At 37.9% G+C, this 25,949-nt stretch overlaps 1 protein-coding gene across 3 annotated transcripts in view; it reads left to right on the top strand.

Moving 5' to 3' along the window:
* The window catches only part of GRIA2 (glutamate ionotropic receptor AMPA type subunit 2), a 186,313-nt gene that overhangs the window by 132,682 nt on the left and 27,682 nt on the right, over positions 1–25,949 (top strand). For all 3 annotated transcript variants that reach the window (XM_088827834.1, XM_055404530.2, XM_088827835.1), the window contains exons 7-12: positions 7,145–7,312; positions 7,575–7,679; positions 8,381–8,491; positions 10,979–11,185; positions 11,675–12,045; positions 16,549–16,747. In XM_088827834.1, the coding sequence (XP_088683960.1) occupies positions 7,145–7,312; positions 7,575–7,679; positions 8,381–8,491; positions 10,979–11,185; positions 11,675–12,045; positions 16,549–16,747 (1,161 nt within the window). The remainder of the gene's footprint in view (positions 1–7,144; positions 7,313–7,574; positions 7,680–8,380; positions 8,492–10,978; positions 11,186–11,674; positions 12,046–16,548; positions 16,748–25,949) is intronic.

Here is a 25,949-nt window from a genome sequence, read left to right as displayed (position 1 = left end):
CCCTGAATCATAATGGTAACATGCTGTGTGAACTTAAATTCTTTTAGTTGATTCAGCCTCATCTTTTTTTTTAAATGTAGTTCACCAGCATTTATAGACTCTGAAACATTTAGTAGATGACTTTATAGATTTCTTGTAGTAGTATGAGCAGGGTGACTCAAGAAAGAGTTTGCCTTTTAACTATGATCTTAATTCCTGAATACAAACTGCAATACAGGCTTCTGTTTCTAATTCAGTGACCTAAACTTCATAATAAGAATTAAACTAGCAATAGACAGATTGCTATATAAGAAAGCAAACTAATCAATTCTTTTCCTCTAGGAGAATAGAGACATGTAAGTAAGGCAGATAAAAGCTGTCATGATATTTCTATTTCTCCAAGAAGTCTCTTCTTAAATAGATAAGATTTAAAGCAATGCTTTTGATATAATACAGATTTTTTAAAAGCTACATGGATATTGTAGATTACTTGGCAAGAAAATATCATCATGTATGTTTCCTCCCTCTTATTTTATTCTAATCATTTATTTTTCTTTCCTTTTTTTGTTGAAGGGATGCAGTTATTTTTATTCTAATTTTCTGTTGAAAAATATTTAGTTGTAATGTTGTTTTTCACTTATTTTATAGCTTGTATTATTTGTATTGCTACATAACCATTATTATTAGAACTTTTTATTGTTTGCATAGTGAAAGTGAAAGTCGCTCAGTCATGTCCAGCTCTTTGTGACCCCGTGGACTATATAGTCCACGGAATTCTCCAGGTCAGAATATTGTAGTGGATAGCTATTCACTTCTCCAGGGGATCTTCCCAACCCAGGGATTGAACCCAGATATCCTTCATTGCAGATGGATTCTTTACCATCTGAATCACCAGGGAAGCTAATATTCACATAATGCTTCCACATAGCAGAAAGCATAGTTTTTAAGTATTCTTTTATCCTCATAAAATTAGATTCCTTATAATTTTTGCACATTACGAACGATGCTGAAATTAATATCTTTGTATGAAAGTTCTCTGTATTTGAGAATGTTTCCTTAAGAGATGCTCCCAGAAATTACATTTTCAATCCAGGAATATAGATGGCCTACATGGAAGGGCTTTCCTGGTAGCTGTTGGTAAAGAATCCACCTCCAGTGCATGAGACACTGGTTCGATTTCTGGGTTGGGAAGATCTCCTGGAGAAGGGATAGGCTACCCACTCCAGTATTCTTGGGTTTCCCTGGTGGTTCAGTTGGTAAAGAATGTGCTTGCAACTCCGGGAGACCTGGTATCCCTGGGTTGGTAAGATCCCTGGAAAAGGGAAAGGCTACTCACTCCAATCATCTGGCCTGGAGAATTCCATGGACAGTATGGTCCATGAGTAGCCAAGAGTTGGACATGACTGATTTTCACTTTCACATGGATATATAACACAGTGTATTTTGCTAATTTCTTGCTTTTACAGTTTGAAGGAAGAGGTTGTAGATCTGGGGGGAAAATAGAGATGGGTTTGATTTAGATCCATCTTTTGGGGGCTCCAAAATCACTGCGGATGCTGATTGCAGCCATGAAATTAAAAGATGCTTACTCCTTGGAAGGAAAGTTATGACCAACCTAGATAGTATATTAAAAAGCAGAGACATTCCTTTGCTAACCAAGATCTGTCTAGTCAAGGCTATGGTTTTTCCCATGGTCATGTATGGATGTGAGAGTTGGACTGTGAAGAAAGCTGATCACCGAAGAATTGATGCTTTTGAACTGTGGTGCTGAAGAAGACTCTTGAGAGTCCCTTGTACTGCAAGGAGATCCAACCAGTCCATTCTAAAGGAGATCAATCCTGGGTGTTCATTGGAAGGACTGATGCTAAAGCTGAAGCTCCAATACTTTGGCCACCTCATGCGACGAGTTGACTCACTGGAAAAGACTCTGATGCTGGGAAGGATTGGGGGCAGGAGGAGAAGGGGACGACAGAGAATGATATGGCTGGATGGCATCACCGACTCGATGGACGTGAGTTTGAGTGAACTCCGGGAGTTGGTGATGGACAGGGAGGCCTGGTGTGCTGTGATTCATGGGGTCGCAAAGAGTCAGACATGACTGAGCGACTGAACTGACCTGGAGTACAGGTATTTCCAGGAAGCTAAAGTGCAGACACCCAAGAGATAATGTAGATTTGTGAAGAAGGGCTCATGTATATCCCTGCAGTGACATTGCTTAAGAAAATATAGCAATAAATGTGTGTATCTTACCACAATTAATAGCATCACTCACAGTCCTGTGGTCTCAAAGGCATTTTCTTTTTCTTCTTTCCTCCTATCACTTTCCTATCAAATTTCATTCATTCATTCATGTGATAAAATGAAACTGATTCAGCTAAACTATTCATGAGAAAATTAAGTAATAATTTCACACTCCTTTTTTAACAATAAATATGTGATATATTAAACAATTTCTAGATTCAGGGAGGTGGTAATTTATATTACATAAGTTACTTTCTCATTTGCCTTATTGTGACATCTCTCATATTAAAAAATAAGCAAGAAAAATATCTGTCAACCATTGGATCAATTTATAACACTAAATGGTATATTAGATTCTACACATGGACATCACCAGATGGTCAATATCAAAATAATTGATTATATTCTTTGTAGCCAAAGATGGAGAAGCTCTGTACAGTCAGCAAAAACAAGACCGGGAGCTGACTGTGGCTCAGCTCATGAACTCCTTATTGCCAAATTGACTTAAATTGAAGAAAGTAGGGAAAACCACTAGACCACTCAGTCGGGAGCTGACTGTGGCTCAGCTCATGAACTCCTTATTGCCAAATTGACTTAAATTGAAGAAAGTAGGGAAAACCACTAGACCACTCAGGTAAATCCCACATGATTATACAATGGAAGTGGCAAATAGATTCAAGGGATTAGATCTGATAGAGTGCCTGAAGAACTGTAGATGGAGGTTCATGACATTATATAGAAAGCAGTGATCAAGACCATCCCCAAGAAAAAGAAGTGCAAAAAGGCAAAATGGTTGTCTGAGGAGGCCTTACAAATAGCTGAGAAAAGAAGAGATGCTGAAGGCAAAGGAAAAAAGGAAAGATATATCCACTTGAATGCAGCATTGCAAAGAATAGCAAGGAGAAATAAGAAAGCCTTCCTCAGTGATCAATGCAAAGAAATAGAGGAAAACAATAGAATGGGAAAGACTAGAATCGCTTCAAAAAAATTAGAGATACCAAAGGAATATTTCATGCAAAGATGGGCACAATAAAGGACAGAAATGGTATGACTTAACAGAAGCAGAAGACATTAAGAAGAGGTAGCAGGAATACACAGAAGAACTATACAAAAAAGATCTTCATGACCCAGATAGCCACGATGGTGTGATCACTCACCTAGACATCCTGGAATGTGAAGTCAAGTGAGTCTGAGAAAGCAGCACTATGAACAAAGCTAGTGGAGGTGATGGAATTACCGCTGCCTATTTCAAATCTTAAAAGATGATGCTGTATAAGTGCTGTACTCAACATGCCAGCAAATTTGGAAAACTCAGCAGTGGCCACAGGATCCAAAAAGGTCATTTTTCATTCCAATCTCAAAGGCAATACCAAGAATGTTCAAACTACCGCACAATTGCACTCAGCTCACACGCTAGCAAAGTAATGCTCAAAATTCTTCAAGCTAGACTTCAACAGTACTTGAACCGTGAATGTCCAGATGTTCTAGCTGGATTTAGAAAAAGCAGAAGAACCAGAGATCAAATTACCAACATCCACTGGATCATCAAAAAAGTAAGAGAATACCAGAAAACATCTACATCTGCTTTATTGATTACACCAAAGTCTTTGACTGTGTGAATCACAACAAACTGGAAAATTCTTCAAGAGATGGGAATACCAGACCACCTGACCTGTCTCCTGAGAAATCTGTATGCAGGTCAAGAAGCAACAGTTAAAACCGTACAGGTAACAACAGACTGGTTCCAAATTGGGAAAGGAGTACGTCAAGGCTATATATTGTCACCCTGTTTATTTAACTTATATGAAGCATATATTATGCAAAATGCTAGGCTGCATGTAGCACAAGCTGGAATCAACATTGCCGGGAGAAATATCAATAACCTCAGATATGCAGATGACACCACCTTTATGGCAGAAAGTGAAGAAGAACTAAAGAGCCTCTTAATGAAAGTGAAAGAGGAGAGTGAAAAAGCTGGCTTAAAACTCAACATTCAAAAAGGAAGATCATAGCATCCAGTCCCATCACTTCATACCAAATAGATGGGGAAACAATGGAAGCAGTGAGAGACTTTATTTTGGGGGGCTCCAAAATCACTGCAGATGGTATTTGCAGCCATTAAATTAAAAGACACTTTCTCCTCGGAAGAAAAGCTGTGACAAGCCTAGACAGCATATTAAAAAGCAGGGACATTTCTTTGCCGACAAAGGTCCATCTAATCAAAACTATGGTTTTTTCAGTAGTCATGTATGGATGTAAGAGTTGGACTATAAGAAAGCTAAGCGCCAAAGAATTGATGGTTTTGAATTGTGGTGTTGGAGAAGACTCTTGAGAGTCCCTTGGACTGCAAGGAGATCCAACCAGTCCTTCCTAAAGGAAATCAGTCTTGACCATTCATTGAAAGGACTGACGTTGAAGCTGAAACTCCAATACTTTGGCCACCTGATAAGAAGAACTGACTCCTTGGAAAAGACCCTGATGCTGGGAAAGATTGAAGGCAGGAGGAGAAGGTGATGACAGAGGATGAGATGGTTGGATGGCATCACCAACTTGATGGACAGGAGTTTAAGCAATCCTGGATGTTCATTGGAGGGACTGATGCTAAAGCTGAAACTGCAATACTTTGGCCACCTCATGCGGCAAGTTGACTCACTGGAAAAGACTCTGATGCTGGGAAAGGTTGGGGGCGGGAGGAGAAGGGGACGACGGAGAATGAGATGGCTGGATGGCATCACCGACTCTGTGGACATGAGTTTGAGTGAACTCTGGGAGTTGGTGATGGACAGGGAGGCCTGGCGTGCTGTGATTCATGGGGTCGCAGAGTCGGACACGACTGAGCGACTGAACTGAACTGAATGGTATATTGCAATTTTCTGTTAATATATCTTTTCACTGAACTGGGAGGAAATGTGAATCCTGTAAAGATAGAATCTGTATGAAGATTTCTGACCTGCCTTCTTTCCTTCCTCCCTCCCACTTTTTTTCCTTCCCTCCTTACCTTTTTCCTTCCTTCCTTCCCCCTTTATTTCCTTCCTTCCTTCCTTTTCTCTCCTTTTCTTCTTTCCTTCCTTCCTCCTGTGCCTCCCTTCCTTCTAAGTAAGTCTCTTAAGTGTGCCCAGTGTGCCCTGAGCTCTGAGAATTCAGTGGTCACAGATAAGTTTTCTGCTTCCATAGAGTAACTGTTCTGGTGGGGAGAAGAGATCAATTAGACAAAGAATACATGAAGAAGATACTTAGATGCTGGCGGCGAATATGAAGGCCATAAACAAGGTCACATGAAGGAAAGTGATTGAGGGTGGGCTGGGCATGAAGGGTATTGCTGAGGAAGTCATGTTTGAGCACCTGGATGTAATTTAAAGCTATAGAATGAATGACATTACATAGAGAAAGCAAGGAGGGTTGGTGTGAAAATTTAGAAAATTTGTCTTAACAAATGTTCCTGTGAAAGAAACAGAAAAATATGGCGGAAGTTGAAGGGATGTAGGAACCTAATAAGCAGTAATCTATGACCTTTCATCATCATCATTATTATTATCATCATCACCCAGCTATCTATTTAATCTACCTACCTATGTATTTCTTTCCTCCTTATTGGTAGTAAGAGATATTGGATCAGTGGATTTGCTAATAGAGATGATCCAATAGAGAAAAAAGGCTGATGTGAGGTGTTGACAGTATATCTGCAGGAAAAAAAAAAGTCCTCAAGAGGATGAAAGAAGTGGGGTCAGATAATACTATGGCTTCCCCCCAGCTTCACTGTACTTGTTACCTAAAGATTAAAATAATACTGAATAAAGAAATTTTCTCAGCAGTCAGTAAAGCTTTTATGTTAAAATGTGATTTATCATTACTGACAGCAGCATCGTACTTTGATACAAGGTAGTATATACACAGAGGGCTTCTCTAGTAGCTCAGCTGGTAAAGAATCTTCCTGCAATGCTGGAGAACCTGGTTCAATTCCTGGGTCAAGAAGATCCCCTGGAGAAGGGATAGGCTACCCACTCCAGTATTCTTGGGTTTCCCTGGTGGCTCAGACAGTAAAGAATCTGCCTGCTATGCAGGAGACCTGAGTTTGATCCCTGGGTTGGAATACTTAGCCAGCCCGTGATGGTGCTTAGTTATTTTCTGTAGTAGTTATTTCAGGTAGTAGTTATTTTCGGTTTAACCCTCAGCTCCTAAAGTAATCCTGCTGCCTCACTGAGATCTGAATATCATATGCTTGGAACCAATAGATTATTGAGGCATGAGGGGACGTAGAAATCATGAAGTGTGGTGGTTCTTCCCATTGATGATCATGATCACTTAGGGAAGTGTAAGAACAAACACCCCAATGATAGAACACTGCAGATCTATTTGAGCATCACTAGGATGGAATTACCCACTCCAGTGTTCTTGCCTGGGGAATCCCAGGGATGGGGGAGCCTGGTGGGCTGCCGTCCATGGGGTCTCACAGAGTCGGACATGACTCAAGTGACTTAGCAGCAGCAGCAGAATGGAATTAGAGAGTAAGGATCCTGAAATTAATCAGTATTCTACCCATATTTCCAGTTAAATCTCTCTTCAGACAGTGGAGAAATATTGTTTTGTTAAGTTCATAATTCCGTGTATCACCAAATCAGGCCACAAAGTGATACTGCAATGAGAAACTAGCTGGAAAAATGAAAACTCAACACAACTAAGAAACATCAACCTGACATAGATGAGATGTTAATATAAATGAAATGTTTAGAATCAAGGGGACAATCCCTAGTTCCAATATTCTATACTACTCCTCTTAGATTCTGAGGGTTCTAGAAGTAGAAATTGTGTCTAAATTCTTGGACTCTGATATGGCACGTATGGTGGGAAACTGGAATTCTGTTAGCCAGTGGAAGGAAGTCGTTGAATTTTCTCCTATTCTTATGAAATGTGTTATACTTTTCAGTATACTTCTGCTCTGACATATGACGCTGTTCAAGTGATGACCGAAGCTTTTCGAAACCTACGGAAGCAGAGAATTGAAATCTCCAGAAGGGGAAATGCAGGCGACTGTCTGGCAAACCCAGCAGTGCCCTGGGGACAAGGTGTAGAAATAGAAAGGGCGCTCAAACAGGTCAGTCACTCGAAATGATTGCGATGCAACTTAAGGGTGGCCACTATTTTTTCCCTGCTGAATTAGTCATTCTTATCTTATACCTTCTGTTTTATGTAGAGGGAATATTATTTCCTACCTACACAAAGGTAGGTTGAAGAAAAAAAAGAAAACTAATGAGTGTCATTTTCTTGACTTGCATCTTGGGAGAGTCCTCTGGTCAACCAGTTTGTGTCTGGTTGAAGTGAATTTATAACTGTATCCTTTCCCGTTTCCTCATTAGGTGCAGGTTGAAGGTCTTTCAGGAAATATCAAGTTTGACCAGAACGGAAAAAGAATAAATTATACAATTAACATCATGGAGCTTAAAACAAATGGGCCCCGGAAGGTAAATCATTAGTGAATTGAGGGCTTTCTGTCTGTGTGAGGAGGTGGGTTAATGGACCCACTACCTCATCTTCCGGAGTCCTGGAGACATGTATTCACATAGATGGACTCCACAACTCCAGAAGCATATATTTTAAAATCTTTTTTCTAAATAAATCTATTTCTGGTAAGTAATACTGAAACAATTTTAAAATAACTATAAATAAAACAATTATACATTTTTTTTTTTTTTAGACAGAGGTAGAAAGAGTTTAATGAGAAGAAAAAGAACTATAGCTGAAAGATTATGGTTCTGGAGACCAGACATAGCGGGTGAAATGTGCACGTAACTTTCAAGTCAACATTTATTTTCTTCTGTTATGGCTAAAATGCCATCGTTTGAATTTTATTTATGTTTCTATATGATCACTCCCATGAAAATTACCCTTGGGGAATATGAAAAGTGAACATGAAGAGACAAGCTGTTTTTAGGAATGGTTTTTGCAGTGCCTTTCTGTTTTTATTAGATTCACATACCTAAAAGATATATGTCTTTTTTCTTCTCTGATTGCTGTGGCTAGGATTTCAAAAGCTATGTGTTTAGGACAAGTCTAGTTAGGATAGGTGTAATTTCAGATTCAGACATGGGTTTGAAAATAACTCAGTGCTTTGGTAATAGAAAGGCCATGTATCCAAGTGCACTCTTTCTGTGTCCTTTTTCAGATCGGATACTGGAGCGAAGTTGACAAAATGGTTGTTACCCTCACTGAACTCCCTTCTGGAAATGATACCTCTGGGCTTGAGAATAAGACTGTTGTTGTCACTACTATTTTGGTAATTAGCTACATATGCCTCTGTTTGACATTATTTTTTCTTAAGAAAAACATCTGCCAACTAGTATTTCTGCTTATATTTTAGGACAATAACTGATATGGTGATGCTTTTGGATGTTTCAGTCATTCATTGCATGTTATTCTGTTTAAAGGGATCACAAACATGAGCTAAAGCATTCAAAATATTTCCCCTCCTCTTCAAAAATGAACTTTAGCTTTATAGATAATTCATAACCTGGTGTTTGGGGCTTCCCAGGTAGCTCAGTAGTAAAGAATCTGATTGTCAGGAGTTTCAGGAAATGTGGGTTTGATCCCTGGGTAGGAAAGAGTCCCTGGAGGAGGAAATGGCAACCCACTCCAGTATCCTTGCCTGGATAATCCCATGAACAGAGGAGCTTGGCGGGCTACAGTGCATGGGGTCACAAAGAGTCAGACATGACTGAGCGATTGAGCATGCACACAGTGTGGTGCTTACACGTGTGAATATTCTGGTGAAAGTCTGGAAGAGCCTTCCTTGTATTCCATCAATGTTTCCACCTTTTCACTTCCACACTCTTCTGAGTCCATTCTGTCCTTACATTTGTTATTAATACATGGTTTCATGTCAGCTTCTCTATCTTCCTATGGAGAGGGGAACTTCTGAAAAACAAGGGTGATCTCCTTTGTGTTTAACCCCAAGTCTCCACATAGTAATTGGCACGTAGCTAGTGCTCAATAAATATATGTTGGATGGAGTGACAACATTGAACTCATTCTTGAACACTGAGGCTCTGGATAGATGGTTGGGAGATGTAGGTCATCATGACAAGCTGTTGATATAATAAAAGGGAGGAAGTGAAATGGGGTTCACGATCCAACCAGTCCATTCTAAAGGAGATCAATCCTGGATGTTCATTGGAGGGACTGATGCTAAAGCTGAAACTCCAATACTTTGGCCACCTCATGAGACGAGTTGACTCACTGGAAAAGACTCTGATGCTGGGAAAGGTTGGGGGCGGGAGGAGAAGGGGACGACGGAGAATGAGATGGCTGGATGGCATCACCGACTCTGTGGACATGAGTTTGAGTGTACTCCGGGAGTTGGTGATGGACAGGGAGGCCTGGCGTGCTGTGATTCATGGGGTCGCGGAGAGTCGGACACGACTGAGTGACTGAACTGAACTGAACTGAACTGAATAGCATAGGGGACGACGGAGAATGAGATGGCTGGATGGCATCACCGACTCTGTGGACATGAGTTTGAGGAACTCCGGGAGTTGGTGATGGACAGGGAGGCCTGGCGTGCTGTGATTCATGGGGTCGCGGAGAGTCGGACATGACTGAGCGACTGAACTGAACTGAACTGAATAGCATAGGATTTTGCAACAAAATAGCCTTATTTTGTTTTACTAAGCTGTGATGCAGTGAATTTGTGGGATTCACTATGGTAACAATATTGAGAAGAAAATATAGTTAGGCTAGTAAGGGATTTGAATAAGAACATTGGTTGGCACTTTGAAAAGTCTTAATAAATGTAAGCTAGGTATTTGAGGATTTTTGTCTTAATCATGCTACTGAGAACTATCTCACTGGGCCCCACATATCCTTAGTGCCACTTTTCATTGGAGAGAATGAGGCTGGTGTTACATTTTTTCATGCTTCTTCTTTACGGTGTTTGCAGAGGAATGCTACTCTATAACTATCTGTGTAGCATAATTCTAGGATATTATCTCGTAAAGGAAATTTTACCTCAAGTCTGAGAGGGTAGAATCTGTAAGCACCGTGAAAACAACTTTTTCAGTCTGCACATCACTGGCCGTGAACCTGATTAGAACATGAACCTTATCCTTGAACTAGTAGTGACACAGGGTTTTGGGTGAATGATGGTTCTTTGGAGTCAGTTCAGTTCAGTTCATTTCAGTCGCTCAGTCGTGTCCAACTCTCCGCGACCCCATGAATCACAGCATGCCAGGCCTCCCTGTCCATCACCAACTCCCAGAGTTCACTCAAACTCATGTCCATCGAGTCGGTGATGCCATCCAGCCATCTCATTCTCTGTCGTCCCCTTCTCCTCCCGCCCCCAATCCCTCCCTGCATCAGAGTCTTTTCCAGTGAGTCAACTTGTCAAGGTAGCCCTAATTTAGAACACGACAGTGGTGAATCCAGAGTTAACTGAAACAGATGTTGAACCACATATTTTTCAGCAAGCCCTAAGAATAACAAATGTGACATGGGAATATACTAACTTTTGAGTCTCTTGTTTACTTGGTATGGCCAGGTGCAAGCCAAATTAATGAAATACAAATGAAATATAATGAAAGATATATGAGGACTTTTGTTCAGAAATGTTATTATTAATTTTTCCTCATATTTTCCACTATCTGTATTCTACAATGTCTCTAGCTAACAGGTAATAATTAAAAATAATTAAACCAGAAGATTTGAATCAATGAGAGCAGATAATTAATACAGCTGTTTTGATCACCTAAAGTGTTTTCTTTCTGTATAGGAATCCCCCTATGTTATGATGAAGAAAAATCATGAGATGCTTGAAGGCAATGAGCGATATGAAGGCTATTGTGTTGACTTGGCTGCAGAAATCGCCAAACATTGTGGGTTCAAATACAAGTTGACCATTGTTGGGGATGGCAAGTATGGGGCCAGGGATGCAGACACGAAAATTTGGAATGGGATGGTTGGAGAACTTGTGTATGGGGTAAGTACCACTCTTCTTACAGATAAAATCATTCCATTTGAACTCTTGTTGAGGGAATGCTTGACTTCCATGCAAAGTACCAACATCTGAGGTTGTTGATTTCCCACATTACTCTAGGAATACTGTCTTGTTTCCTTGTAAACATTTGAAGATGAAGGATGAAGTCAGAAGCAAACATGCAAATAGAGACAGGCTTCATCTGCCTTGAAGCCTATGGGCCATATGCATTTTTCAAAGATCGCTAAGGCATGGATACAGATGTAGTTCTCATAATCAAACCAGAAGGGTGTTCTCTGTATTTATTGAAAAGGAGGCATATTTGGGGAACAAACTGCTTTTCTTCTGTTTATTATTTCCTGGGATTCTACCAGGGAAATATTCATTCCCATATCCTGATTTCCTGTCCTACCCATTGATCCAATAGCATAACTATGATTCCTTCCTGACTGGGAGTCCTGGTTCTATTACTATCCTTTGTTTCCCTTGCAGAAAGCTGATATTGCAATTGCTCCGTTAACCATCACCCTTGTGAGAGAGGAGGTGATCGATTTCTCAAAGCCCTTTATGAGCCTCGGGATCTCTATCATGATCAAGAAGCCTCAGAAGTCCAAACCAGGAGTGTTTTCATTTCTTGATCCTTTAGCCTATGAGATCTGGATGTGCATTGTTTTTGCCTACATTGGGGTCAGTGTAGTTTTATTCCTGGTCAGCAGATTTAGCCCCTACGAGTGGCACACTGAGGAATTTGAAGATGGAAGAGAAACACAAAGTAGTGAATCAACTAATGAATTTGGGATTTTTAATAGTCTCTGGTTTTCCTTGGGTGCCTTTATGCAGCAAGGATGCGATATTTCGCCAAGGTTGGTTACTCGCCTGCTTCAACTTTGTGCATTTTAGGTCTCGTGTGGACATTCATGGTGTTTATGAATTCACTGTAAAGAAGTTAGCAGCTGCCGGCTGTCTGTCCAAGCAGTGTAAGACTCTTAAGGACAGACTTTTACCATCGGCGTAAGCCTGTGAAATATTTGAGCAACGTTCTTTGAATGTTGGTCCTGTATTTCCCTGGTGAAATTGTACACACCATGGAGAGGCTATAAAATGCATAAGGTTCCTATCATTACATGCCTTCTTGGAGGGGTACCGTGTTTTTGCTGCATATTCTCATTTTACAGTCGTCTGTGTGTTGATCCACAGACCTGTATTTGGGAAAATGGGCAACATTGCTTACTAACTAAAAAGCGACAAAACTTCATTTCACACATCCCATCTTTATGTTGTTGTTATTGTTGTTATTAGCTCATGGAAATGATATGGGATAAATATTTACAAAATTTGTTTTTCAAAGGTTAGGTTGCTCAGTTGAAAAGAATGTATGATAAACTATTTTCCAAAACTCTAGAAATAAATAGTTGGGATGATGATGACTGATTCATTACAAATATTTGTGCCATATTAAACAGTAATGCACACGGGATGGAATAGATTCATACACCTCCAGTTATATGATATTTTAATTCCTGCCCTATAATGCCTAAATGGAATAAATACATCACAAAACACACATTGCCTTTGTGCATGGTGTGTACATAAGTCAGAATAATAGCCATGTCTGGTTCTTCAGAGGTACTTTTCCTGATGTGATTAGTTTCACATTTAAAGCCTAAATGATTATTGATCTACTGGCACATTTTAATTTGGGTTCAATTACCCTCCTTTGATTCTATAGGATATCTTAATAACTAGTAGAGGCAGTGGCTTTTTAAATGCTATTTCATTACTGTTAGGTTTTGTGCATTTGAGGGCTAAGAATAATTAACTTCAAAAAACTAAATGTGAAGCTCAAAAAACATTTTGTATCTTTTACAGTCTTTTTGTTTACTCCCCCAGCGAGGTAAAGGAAATATATCATGTTTGCAGAAAGTATCAATAACTTACTTTTCCAATAGTATGGAATGTCTTTGTGAACTTTGTGAATCTGAGAACTCTTAATTCCATCAAGCTTTCTGTGGCCTCTCTATGGAACTGTGCTATATTAGAACCAAAGCAAGGGTATTTGCATTGCATATAGAGAGAAACATAATTTTCACTCATAATATATGATAATAGTTATCATATATCATATATTTATGATTATGATGATCTCTGATAAAACAAGATTAATAGTTCTATCTCTAGTTTATCTGATTTACATTAAAGACATAAAAAGAAGTTTCTAATGATGAAAAAGAAAAATACTAACTAGATTGGATCTCAGAGAACATTCTGGTTCATAAGTAATAAAGAAATGATTCATCTTTGGAAAGAAGGTTACTGAAGTTTGATGTTACCATAGCACTGAGATATAAGGCATTTATCCTAGAGTTCCACAAACTATCCTCTGCCTTGTGTATAAGCAGGAGAAGCTTATGAACTTTCATTATGACATAGGACATACTGACCTAGGTTCCGATCGATGAACCCTCAGGTTTGTTTGCCTTGCTCCTCATGTATCAGGTCTCTGAAGGTCACTCTTTTGGGTGTCCAGTGCTTGTCGAGGAGCAGAAAACACATTTACACATAGGGGCTGGAGTACAAGCCACATTTAACAATCTTTTTCCAGGGTCCACCGTGACATATTGACATTGAAATTTTTAATAAAGCCTGCTTCCTAAAATATGACCATTTTTATTTGCTTATGGTTTCATTCATGAATCATGACTCACTACACTTTCATATGTAATAATTTTTATTTCCTAGTAAGATATATCAATTTTAGATAACATGTTTTTCCTTCTTATCTTTTATTTGCCATGGGATATATATGTATAGATATATACATATATATGTAAGGAGAATTCACTTTATTAGAATTTTTCAGCATATTCACCTTTCAATTTATGGCTATATGTGCATTTGATATTTGAACATGATGCCTAATGTTGGAAAATTTAAGGATTTTTTAAATGAACCGAGCTATCATGTTTTAGAATGCAATGATGATAATTCTAGGAAAGGATAGAGCAGCTTAGTATCTAAAATAATATTAGTAGTAATGCATGAAATGCACAGATCACTTTACATATGCTCTTTAAATATTTTTAAAGATATTTATCTTATTTTTCTCAATAAAATATGATAAAGAACTATTTTATTTATATGAATAGAACACGTTGGAATTTTAATGTAGAATGATTACATGAAGTGAATTGGTCATTGCCTGAAATTAGGTTTAGAGTATAACTATAGTTTTGTGAAGACTATGATCACAGAATTATGAGAGCAAAAAGGTGCAAAGTTGACTCTTATTCTCTGGCTTACTTCTGTTTTCTCCCCCAGTATCCTTAAGTGATTCAAATGATTAAAAGATTTCATTATTAAACTAATTATTTAATAGAGATTAGAAAAATGATAGAATATGTATATATATTTGCTGCTTTAATGCAGACACTGAGAGATGAAAGTTTTGTTTTTAATAAGAGAAACCATTTTTATCTATCACCATAAAAAAAGTTTAATTTGCTCCTCTACCTAAAATTTCTCAGGAACTCATTCAGAAGCATTAGTTCATCCTTGGAAAACACTTACAAGTAAATCATTAATTAATTGCTCAATAATCTTATGTTTTGAATGATGCGCAAGTTATATAAGCTTTGGGGGTTATCTTGCTTATTATATTTTGGTTATACTTCAAAAAAAATGAGCATATTTAATTAAATCTGACATAAATACTGGATTAGGGAGCAACATTATGTCTTTAACTTGTGTTTATCTTACAACTGAATCAGAATGATTTATAAAAATGATTCTAAAATATATTGCAAATAAACCTGCAGTGTATACTGTCCAAGGCAATGAGATCCATCTTGTTTTAAGGCCTTCGACTGAATCTGCCCTCTTAAATACAAGGTACATGAGCTGACAATTATACATTCTGTTGTAATGGAATAAATAATGAACATTTTGAGAGTGGCTTTGTCTACATAGAGTTTCTCCAAATCTAAAATGTACTTAATATCCTTTTCAGAATATGTGAGAATTAACTTTTTCCTTTCTATCATATTTGTTTAAATTTTTGCATCTCTTAGATACTGGTAAAGGCTCTTCATCATATTGTTTTTATTTTTCATTGATTGTGCAGTTTCCTTTTTTATTTTAGCAGCAGATGTTTTTATTTAAAAAATCTTTACTTTTAGCTTTACTGCTTTTCTTCACTTCTCGAGTAGTTTATTATATAGATGTTACCTGATAATTGATATAGTATCTGTGTTTCGTCAAAAGGCGTATTTTCTTATTAATTGTGAGGAAATTTAGTTTAGGTCATAAATTGGCACATTTTCATAATTTAAATTTTTAGAAGTGTTACCTCTTCACTATAGAAGGATTTATTGTTAGATATAATAGAGTTTTTAACAAAAGAGAAAAGCAATCTTTTTTTAATATTACTCAAATGCCTTTATATGTGGAACCCCACCAAATCTTTTCAAATAAAACCCTATATATCTACTTCTATATCTGCATGTCTATACTTATCTATTTCTATACCTGCATATCTATACTTACCTATCTAGGGTTTAAAGTAAATCAAGTTTTAGAAAAGAATTTATGGTCACAGAAATATTTTTATTTTTATTATTTTTCAAACTAGAAATTCATATTTTGGCAAACTTTTAAATGTCTGATTTGTTTTCCATCAGTTTTCTTTTTTCCTTAAGCAGGAGGCACAAAGGAACAGGGATTTCACAGTTCATGCCTGAAGCATCAGATTTTTATTTGTTAAGAATTATATTTTGTGTCATACTCTGTAGTATAATTTTTTCCATTTCTATCCTGTACTATTTCTAAAATCTACGTTTCTGCACATACAAAATCCTAATGAAATTTTGGACCTTTTTTGAGGGTTTTGAAACTTCATTGGATGGATTAAATGGAGGGATTCTTTGGTGTTTAAAGCCATATCTATGGTGCATACTTTTATTTTTGATATTTGATTTTGTTTGTCACCATTTTTCTGAGTTTTGCTGTTTATCTTAGATTCTCGTCTTTGTCTAGTTATATCATGAGTGGATAAAATATTATAAGCATTGGATAGATTATTCGCACATTTCTTCAAATTGCTTGTTACAAGATTATACATATAGCCATGATAACTGTGAAAGAATTTCAGGAACCAAAATTTTTGCCCCTGGATAGCTCATCAGATCTAGTGAATCTGTAATCCTTGCCCAGAAGGTTTAATAATTTCAAGTTTCATGAACTAGCTGATATATTGAAAAATATGAAATCAAATATTTCCCTATAAATCAACATTTGCATAATACTGCTAACTTGTTTCCTTACGAGGTCATTCATTTCACTTTACAAATCCATTTCGTACTTGTTATCAGATCCCTGTCTGGCCGCATTGTTGGAGGAGTGTGGTGGTTCTTTACCCTGATCATAATCTCCTCCTACACGGCTAACCTAGCTGCCTTCCTGACTGTAGAGAGGATGGTGTCTCCCATCGAAAGTGCCGAGGATCTTTCTAAGCAAACAGAAATTGCTTATGGAACATTAGACTCTGGCTCCACCAAGGAATTTTTCAGGGTAAGAGATTCTGCTTCATAAGTTCTTATTTTGGTCTTGCAGTTGAACCAACCTAAACTCTGTGCCTCTTTGCCTCTCCCATGGTCTATACAAAGGTGCTATGTGAAAGTTACTTCCATCTCTGTCTCTAATTCTATTTTCGTTCCTCTTTTTTCATTTTTATTTTATATTGGAGTGTAGTTGATTTACATGTTGTGTTAGTTTCAGGTTTACAGCAAAGTGATTCAATTATACATATGTGTGTATCTATTTTTCAAATTCTCTTCCCATTTAGGTAATTATAGAATAATTGAGTGAAGTTCCCTGTGCTATACAGTAGGTTCTTGCTGTTTATCAAATTTACATATATCTATTAATCCCCAAATCCCAATTTATCCCTCCTCTCCACCTTACCCTTTGGTAACCACAAGTTTGAATTCTATTTCTGTTCTTAACCTTATCTCTACCCCTCTACCCTCCCTACCCCTATATTTGGCACTATCTATTTTTTTTTTTTTGATTCCTGACTCTTTTGGAGAAAAACACTATGTTGTAAAGAAATCTAGTTTTTATAAAAATTGATTTTCCTTTTGGGAAAACATTGAAGCAAAATCTAGTTAAAATTAAATTATTATTTTAAAATGAAAATGGTGTTATAGTTTGCTTTATGTTAAATAAGCTTGACTGTCAATTATCTTACATAATTTACAGTTGAGAACTGTCAAATCAGTTATGTTAATTCTGTCAGGAAATAGATTATGTTCATGTGTGGAAATTCTGAGGTTTCTGTTAAACCCTCTAAGAAAAGGCTAACAAAGGCCTTCAACCTCCTAATTTTTAAAATGGGAATAAAAATTGTGTGTCTATCAAATGTATTTTAACTTTTAAAAGATCTGTGGCCCTATGTTCTCTGTCTGAAGGAACCAGCCCAATAGGCTGATGGTATAATTTTCTTTCCTTATACTCTTAATGGGATTCCATGGTGGCTCAGATGGTAAAGAGTCTGCCCACAGTGCGGGAGACCAGAGTTTGATCCCTGAGTTGGGAAGATCCCCTGGAGAAGGAAATGGCAACCCACTCCAGTACTTTTGCCTAGAAAATTCCATGGATGGAGGAGCCTGGTGGGCTACAATCCCATGGGGTCGCAAAGAGTCGGACACGACTGAACGACTTCACTTCTTTAATACTCTTCTCTCTCTGTAAGAGCTCATTCTATTAAAATGTTGAAATAAAGCAGATAAACCTTGGCATTAAGCCAAATAGATGGCATATGATGATCTCTAATAATCCACAAGTATCTTTGAGTGTATCTGAGATTGAGTGAAGATTAGGGCTTTCAACTTCCAGCTGAAGTAGTACATTGTGGTTTGAGGACTGTCCCACCCTGCATTACCATTGGTGTCTTTTCCGAATAACATCAGTTGTGCTCCAGATGTGATGGGAGAAAAGGCGGTTCTGTCAGAGTGCTGACAACAGACAGTAATTTGGATGTGAGTGGGGCAGCAGGACTTTGGCACTTCCAATAGGCACTGCAGTGTAAGTGAAGACTGTGGTCCTTTTGTGAGCAACTTTACTTTGACTGCAGTGTTACCTGTGAATGTTGCAATGCAGTTTTGCTGCTAATGGCAGTTTACTCCTACTGCTGAAAACAGTTGCAATGTGTGTATATTGTAGTGCTTAACATAATGTGTTCTAGCCTGATCATGACAATGGAACTATTAAATAAATTAGAATACTGCATGATTCTCAATTAGTATATTTTGAAACATTTAAATGTTATTTGTATTCCAATATGGCTTGCTTTTATTTTATTGATATATTTTATTGGTATTCCTCCCTCTCTAAGTAAATGAGATCTATGAAGGGACTTGATATATCATGGTTTACTTACTGCTACTTATGTTGATTAAAATAACCTTGTTTCCAGACACTGTCTGTTGAGAGTTATTCTCATTAGCTTGTTTGGGAACAGCTATTCTCAATAACTGCACATTCAGAATCTCAGAGCTTTTCAGTGTACCCTAACTCAACGATAAGAACATATACCTTAATCAGCACATGGCCAAGATTTCATGATTAGAATATGTAAATTTCCCAGGAGACAGGATGAAAAGGCTAGATAACTTTGGGCAAAGGATACTTCAACTCTTGTGTTTCAGCTCAGTAACCCCACAGATATTGTGGTTCCCACTTGCAGTACACACACACATACACAAACAACCCCGATGTATCTGCAGTGTGTCGTTTGCCTGAATAGGATTGTGGAGCTTACTTTCTCTGGAGTAATAGAGAAGTGATGTTTATTATCTTATTGTTGTTGTCATTGTTCAGTTCCTCCATCACATCTGATTCTTTGCAACACCATGGACTACAGCACACAAGGCTTCCCTGTCCTTCACCATCTCCCAGAATTTGCTCAAATTCATGTCCATTGAGTCGGTGATGCCATCCAACCATCTCATCCTCTGTTGTACCCTTCTCCTCCTGCCCTCAATCTTTCCCAACATTAGGGTCTTTTCTAATGAGTGGACTCTTTGCATCAGGTGGCCAAAGTATTGGAGTTTCAGCTTCAGCACTGTCCTTCCAATGAATATTCAGGATTGATTTCCTTTAGGTTTGAATGGTTTGATCTCTTTGCAGTCCAAGGGACTCTCAAGAGTCTTCTCCAACACCACAGTTCAAAAGAATCAATTCTTCAGCGCTCGACTTTCTTTATAGTCCAACTCAGCCTTCTTTATGGCCCAACATCAATATATGACTACGGGAAAAACCATAGCTTTGACTAGACAGACCTTTGTTGGCAAAGTAATGTCTCTGCTTTAATATGGTGTCTAGGTTGGTCATAGCATTTCTTTCAAGAAGCAAGCGTCTTTTAATTTCATGGCTGCAGTCACCATCTGCAGTGATTTTGGAATCCAAGAAAATAAAGTTTGTCACTGTTTCCATTGTTTCCCTATCTATTTGCCATGAATTAATGGGACCAGATGCCATTATCTTTGTTTTTTGAATCTTTAATTTTAAGCTAGCTTTTTCACTTTCCTCTTTCATTTTCATCAAGAGCTTCTTCAGTTCCTCTTTACTTTCTTCCATAAGGTTGGTGTCATCTGCATATCTGAGGTTATTGCTGTTTCTCCCAGCAATTCCAGCTGTGCTTCATCCAGCCCAGCATTTAGCATGATGTACTCTTCATGGGGTCGCAGAGAGTCGGATACGACTGAGGGACTGAACTGAACTGAACTGAACTCTGCACAGAAGTTAAATAAGCAGGCTGACAATATACAGCCTTGAAGTACTCCTTTCCCAATTTGGAACAAGTCCGTTGTTCCATGTCCATTTCTAACTGTTGTTTCTTGACCTGCATACAGGTTTCTCATTAGGCAGCTAATATGGTCTGGTATTCCCATCTCTTGAAGAATTTTCACAGTTTGTTGTGATCCACACAGTCAAAGGTTTTAGCATTGTCAATGAAGAAAAAGTAGATGTTTTTCTGGAATTCTCTTGCTTTTTCTATGATCCAGTGAATGTTGGCAATTTGATCTCTGGTTCCTCTGCCTTTTCTCAATGCAGCTTGAATATCTGGAAGTTCTTGGTTCATGTACTGTTGAAGCCTAGCTTGGAGAATTTTTAGCATTACGTGTGCAGAAGTTTGTATATTCTTTGACATTGCCTTTCTTTGGGATTGGAATGAAAACTAACCCTTTCCAGTCCTGTGACCACTGCTGAGTTTTCCAAATTTGCTGGCATATTGAGTGCAGCACTTTCACAGCATCATCTTTTCAGATTTGAAATAGCTCAACTGGAATTCCATCAACTCCACTAGCTGTGTTCATAGAGATGCTTCCTAAGACGGACTTGATTTGCACTCCAGGATGTCTGGCTCTAGGTGAGTGATCACACCTTCATGGTTATCTGGGTTATTAAAATATTTTTTATATAGTTCTTCTGTGTATTCTTGCCACCTCTTCTTCATATCTTCTGCTTTTGTTAGGTCCATACCATTTCTGCCCTTTATTGTTCCCATCTTTGCATGAAATGTTTCCTTGGTATCTCTAATTTTCTTGAAAATATCTCTTATCTTTCCCATTCTGTAGTTTTCCTCTATTTCTTTGTATTGTTCACTTAGGAAGACTTTCTTATCTCTTCTTGATATTCTTTGAAATTCTGCATTCAGATGAGTTTATCTTTCCTTTTTTTCTTTCCCTTTCACTTCTTTTCTCAGCTATTTGTAAGGCCTCCTCAGACAACCATTTTGCCTTTTTGCATTTCTTTTTCTTGGGGATGGTCTTGCTCACTGCCTCCTGTACAATGTTACGATCCTCTGTCCATAGTTCTAGACAACCTGATAACTTTTATTTGTATAGCTTCCCAAGGCAGTATTATGCATTGTCTCTGAATCTCACAGTATTTCTGTCTGATAGTCAGACTGATCATTTTTGTTTGCATGTTGCACATTATTAAACTAAATGTGAGGATTTGACCAAATTCTTGTAGGTAACGTGCATGCTGAAGTCTTACTCCTAAAGCATTCTTCCCATACACTGTTTTTCCTTGTGGAGAAAAGTCTCTGGATTTCGCTGCTTCCATGCTCTATTTCAATCCCCTCTATGTTTGTTTATGTCAAGTTAGAGGATTATATTGGTAGAAATGCAATCAATGCTTCACAGTTCTCCATATACCTGCGAAAGGAGCTGTGATGAATCAAGGTCTCAGTGCATAAAGCATTAGCAGTGAGCTTCTCCTTATCTTGAGAAGGAGGAGTATGTGCTCAAAAGTACTTAAAAGCCACACTATTCTGTTTGTAGCAGTAAAGGGAGGCTAACAGAACAGCACACATCACCCAAGTGAATAGGAGCTTGCCATGTTAAATATCCTTCATGAAAACAGGGCATGGTTGTCATTTGAAAAAGTAGTACACAGAATATGTTGTTGTTGTTCTGTTACTAAGTCATGTTTAACTGTTTGCAACCCCATGGACTGTAGCACACCAGGCCTCCCTGTCCCTCATCTCCCTGAGTTTGCCCAAGTTCATGTCCGTTGAATCCGTGATGTCATCCAACCATCTTATCCTCTGCTGCCCTCTTCTCTTCTTGCCTTCAATCTTTCCCAGTATCAGGGTGTTTTCTGGTGAGTGGGCTATTTGCATTGGGTGGCCAAATTATCGGAGCTTTAGCTTCACCGTCAGTCCTTCCAATGAGTATTCAGGGTTGATTTCCCTTAGGATTGACTGGTTTGATCTTGCTGTCCAAGGGACTCTCAAGAGTCTTCTCCAGTATCACAATTCAAAAGCATCAATTCTTTGTGTTCAGCCTTCCTTATGGTCCAACTCTTACATCTATAAATGACTACTAGAAAGACCATAGTGATAGCTTATGGTGAACAATGCCTGATTTGTGATCTCCAAAGAAGAAGATTTAGCTTTATGACCAGGGACCAGGCTTGATCATTCAAGAGCTTTTGTGTAGCAGAGTTTTATTAAAGTGAAAAAGGGACAGAGAAAACTTCTGTCATAGACGTCAGAAGGGGATGGAGAGTGCCCCCCTCACTAGTCTTAGAAAAGGGAGTTATATACTTTTTCAGTTGGTTATTACAATAAATCAAAAGAATGTCTCAAGGTTGTAAAGATCTCACTAGACCAACTCCCACAATTTACATTTTAAGATTACAGAATTAGAACTAACAATAGAAAGATCTTACCAGACCCACTCCCATAATTTACGTTTTAAGATAATAGGAATAGTCAGAAGATTTTCAAGAAGGAGAAACTGTACTCAAGCAGGATACATTATTGTTATATAATCCTTACTAAGGAATGTAGAAATAAAAGTTTGTCCTTTCTTCCTCCTTGAGAATTCCAGACCCCTATATCCTCCTCCAGAGCCCCAGACCCCTCTCTCCTCCTCAAGCACCCCGGACTTCTTATTAATTAACTGGGAATTGACTAGGAATTAACTCTCTCAATAGCTTTGACTATATGGACAAAGTATATGCTCCTTAAAAATTTGGGTTAAATTAAAAGATGCTGCTAATTTATGAGTGATCCCGTCTCCAGGAGATCTGTCCAACCCAGGGATCAAACCCTGGTCCCAGGCATTGCAGGTGGATTCTTAGCCACCAGGGAAGCCCAAAACTGAATTAATGTTGGGTAATTGGGTACCATGGTGACCATAGTGAGAATAGTCTTCATTTTACTTCTGACTCTAAAGATATTTTCAGGCATGGTCTGTCTTTATAACAGTACCCACCACATCTCATACCTTTCCTCATGGAGTTTGTTGCATTCGGATATGAAGATTGACTGCAGATCCCATTTAAAAAAGAATTCTGTTTATAGAGTGTAACTCCAAATGCACTGAATGAGATAAAGGTAATTTATAGACATTACAAGGGCAAAATGTAGCTGTTTTCCTTGACATTTTTTTCCCCTTTAATTGCTAGGTTATACTACAATGTATTAGCAGTAGAGTGGTCAAATTTCTAAGCTTAAGATGGAAAGTGTTACAAAGGAAATTTTGTTGCATGCACACCACACTCCATGCATTTCTAAAATTAACATTCATCACACACCTGGGGCATCCTCTCTCTCAACTGCCCTTTATCTTTAGGGGCATTTGGGGCTCCTGTAAACCAGGTGCAGGACAAGCAGAAAGCTGGGAGAGTGACCATCATTGCACCCAGACTGCCAGGAGCAGAGATGCAGATGGAATGGGCATGTCCCACACTGATTCTCTGGCTGCCACTTGTACTTACTTTCATGCCTGAGACAGCTGATTACCCGTGGAAGAAAACTTGTCTCAGTTGTTGGTATTTAAGGTTCTAATAGTTATTTTATGTTTCCTTATATGACTTCATTTGGCTTTAGTGGTAGCTTTTTCTTTGTAATGCTGTTTATTGTAAGGTAGAGATGGCCCAGTGATGTTGAATAAGAGAACCCGACGCCAAATAGATAATGTAACAGGCTTTAATGGCTGCGCACCCCCAGGCAGAACCCCAAGACCTAGCAGAGCGAGGTCAGGAAGTCTGCGCCGAACGAAGGCAAGAGCAACTTATATAACTTTAGGCAAGATTTGGAGTGTTGGTCTCTCATAGGTCAGTTAGCCGGGGGGCAAGACCAGGTTGGTTGCCCGGTCTGCTCAAGGTTGTGCTGACACAGTGGAATAGTTCTTGCTGCTTCTGGGCAGAATGCTGTTTCTGGACAGGAGGTTAGGAGGGGGAGGTCAGGAGAGGGTTGATTTCTACCAGGAACCGATACCTCAAGGACACTCTAGCCATGGGGGAGGGAATGAGGGAACAGAGCACAATAGTAGCCTTTTTCCACCAGTGGGAAGAAGAGAAGCGGGGAAGGGAAGAGGCCAAAATGGCCACTGAGGTCCGACCTTACATTTATGAAGTGGGGTTTTATTATTTATATTATTTTAAATTTTCTACTAACTCAGTGTTTGTTAAGTCAACTTTTGTTTCTTGCCACAGCAAGAGCTCTGAATTTACCCACTAGAGAAATTGATTTGAAAAGTTAGGTTTTTTCTAAAGTTGAAAGATATATGAGTAGCTAAAAGATGGAAAATAACTTAAGATCATTTAGATTAAAGGGCCAGTTTTAAAACAGAATTCAGAATTACAGTCATCAGTCTCAATATTAACTAAGATATGTCTTTGAAGGGATGAAAGCATCTTATATCAAATTAAAAAGTGACTTTCATCTCATTTATAAGAATCTATTTTGTTGTCATAAGGTTATGACGAATGTTCAGTTTAAAATATTTTCATATTTCAGTTACATAATTTAATAATTTTGGATTATATTAATATTGCTTTAATGAAGTCAGTATGTGTGCCTTATGTTTAGAATTCCAATTTAAGCTGCAAATTTTCTAACTTAAAAATCTATATGTTCTTTTAGTGATAATCAGTGAAACAAGCTTGAATGAAATATTTGCTTTTTGCTACTAGAGAGAGTAAATAGAGGGCAATCTTGTAATCAACAAGAGATGCGAGGAAATAGACCCTGCATCTTACTTTTCCAGAGTTTTCTGTGCTTAGAACCATATACATCCTTGTACAGACTGAATGATAAAGTCTGAGTTATTTTGGAGCTGTCAATCCTCCCTAATTATAGCACCACTGTAACACACCTATAATTAAGAAAGAATTAAGCTTTCAGTTATAAACCACTATTTTTAGGCTTTCACATTTTGATAATTTTTTCTTTCAATAAAAGAGGACAGATCTTGAATTAGATGGGTGTGTGTAGAGGAGGATTCTGTAAGAACTATGTGCATTATGTTCCTACAGAAACTTGAGATGTGGGGGATAGAAAATGGCTTGGTATAAATAAACCAATCACAGGCCTGTCAATCCATGAAACAAAAGTATTAACTTGCAGAGAGGAAATACTTCATTCACACCTATCCTAAATCCCCACACTGCAATCTGTTTGTTTCCTCTGGGAGGATGAAGGCCAGTGTGCTTCTGAGTAAGTGGCCTCCTTTATGCTGGCGTTGCAATGAACAGATTTTAAAATATTATTAAAATAAAGGTATCCCCTTTGTGTTCAATTAATTACTCCACTCTCAGAAGATCAATTTTGTCTGATAATAATCCATAAAAGTATATTGTTGTTACCCAGCATTGCAGGCCTTTCACATAGTTTACGAACAGTATAAATGATAGATAAATAGGTAGTGTCATGCAGGTGTGCCTTACTTGAGTGAAAGGACTGGTTTAAAAGTTTTCTTTACTATATAATAATTACAAATACAAGAGAATAATAATAATTTGTCATTTTCAAGGCTGCATCCTGTTTTTAATTCCTTCCCTAACATAAGACACACTTATGTTTATATATAAAACACTGATTGAAATAATAAAAATATTTGAACCATTATAGCAGCTTCCTATAGAACTACATTAAGTTATCTTTCATTATGGTTACATTTTTTCCCATTTACCACTTGTGTTTAACAGGAATACAAGCATGATTCCTTTATTTATATTTTATAGAACAGATTTCACTAATTTGTGGTAGTTCTCCATACTTATTTCATTATTTCTGGTAGAGGTAAAGATTTTTCAACCATAGTTTCTTATATATCACCTATTTCTATGTGGGTAGAATATACATCCTTCTAGCTTTGTTTATATAAATATATATATATTTATTTCTAGCTTTGTGTATATGAATATATCCACTTCATCTTCATATTATTTGAAAGAATATTATGAAGAT

This window comes from Moschus berezovskii, chromosome 19 (assembly GCF_049115385.1).
Source record: "Moschus berezovskii isolate FMDL1 chromosome 19, NW_MosBer_1.0, whole genome shotgun sequence".
Classification (NCBI taxonomy): domain Eukaryota; kingdom Metazoa; phylum Chordata; class Mammalia; order Artiodactyla; family Moschidae; genus Moschus; species Moschus berezovskii.
This window is presented reverse-complemented; position numbering and strand designations above follow the sequence as displayed.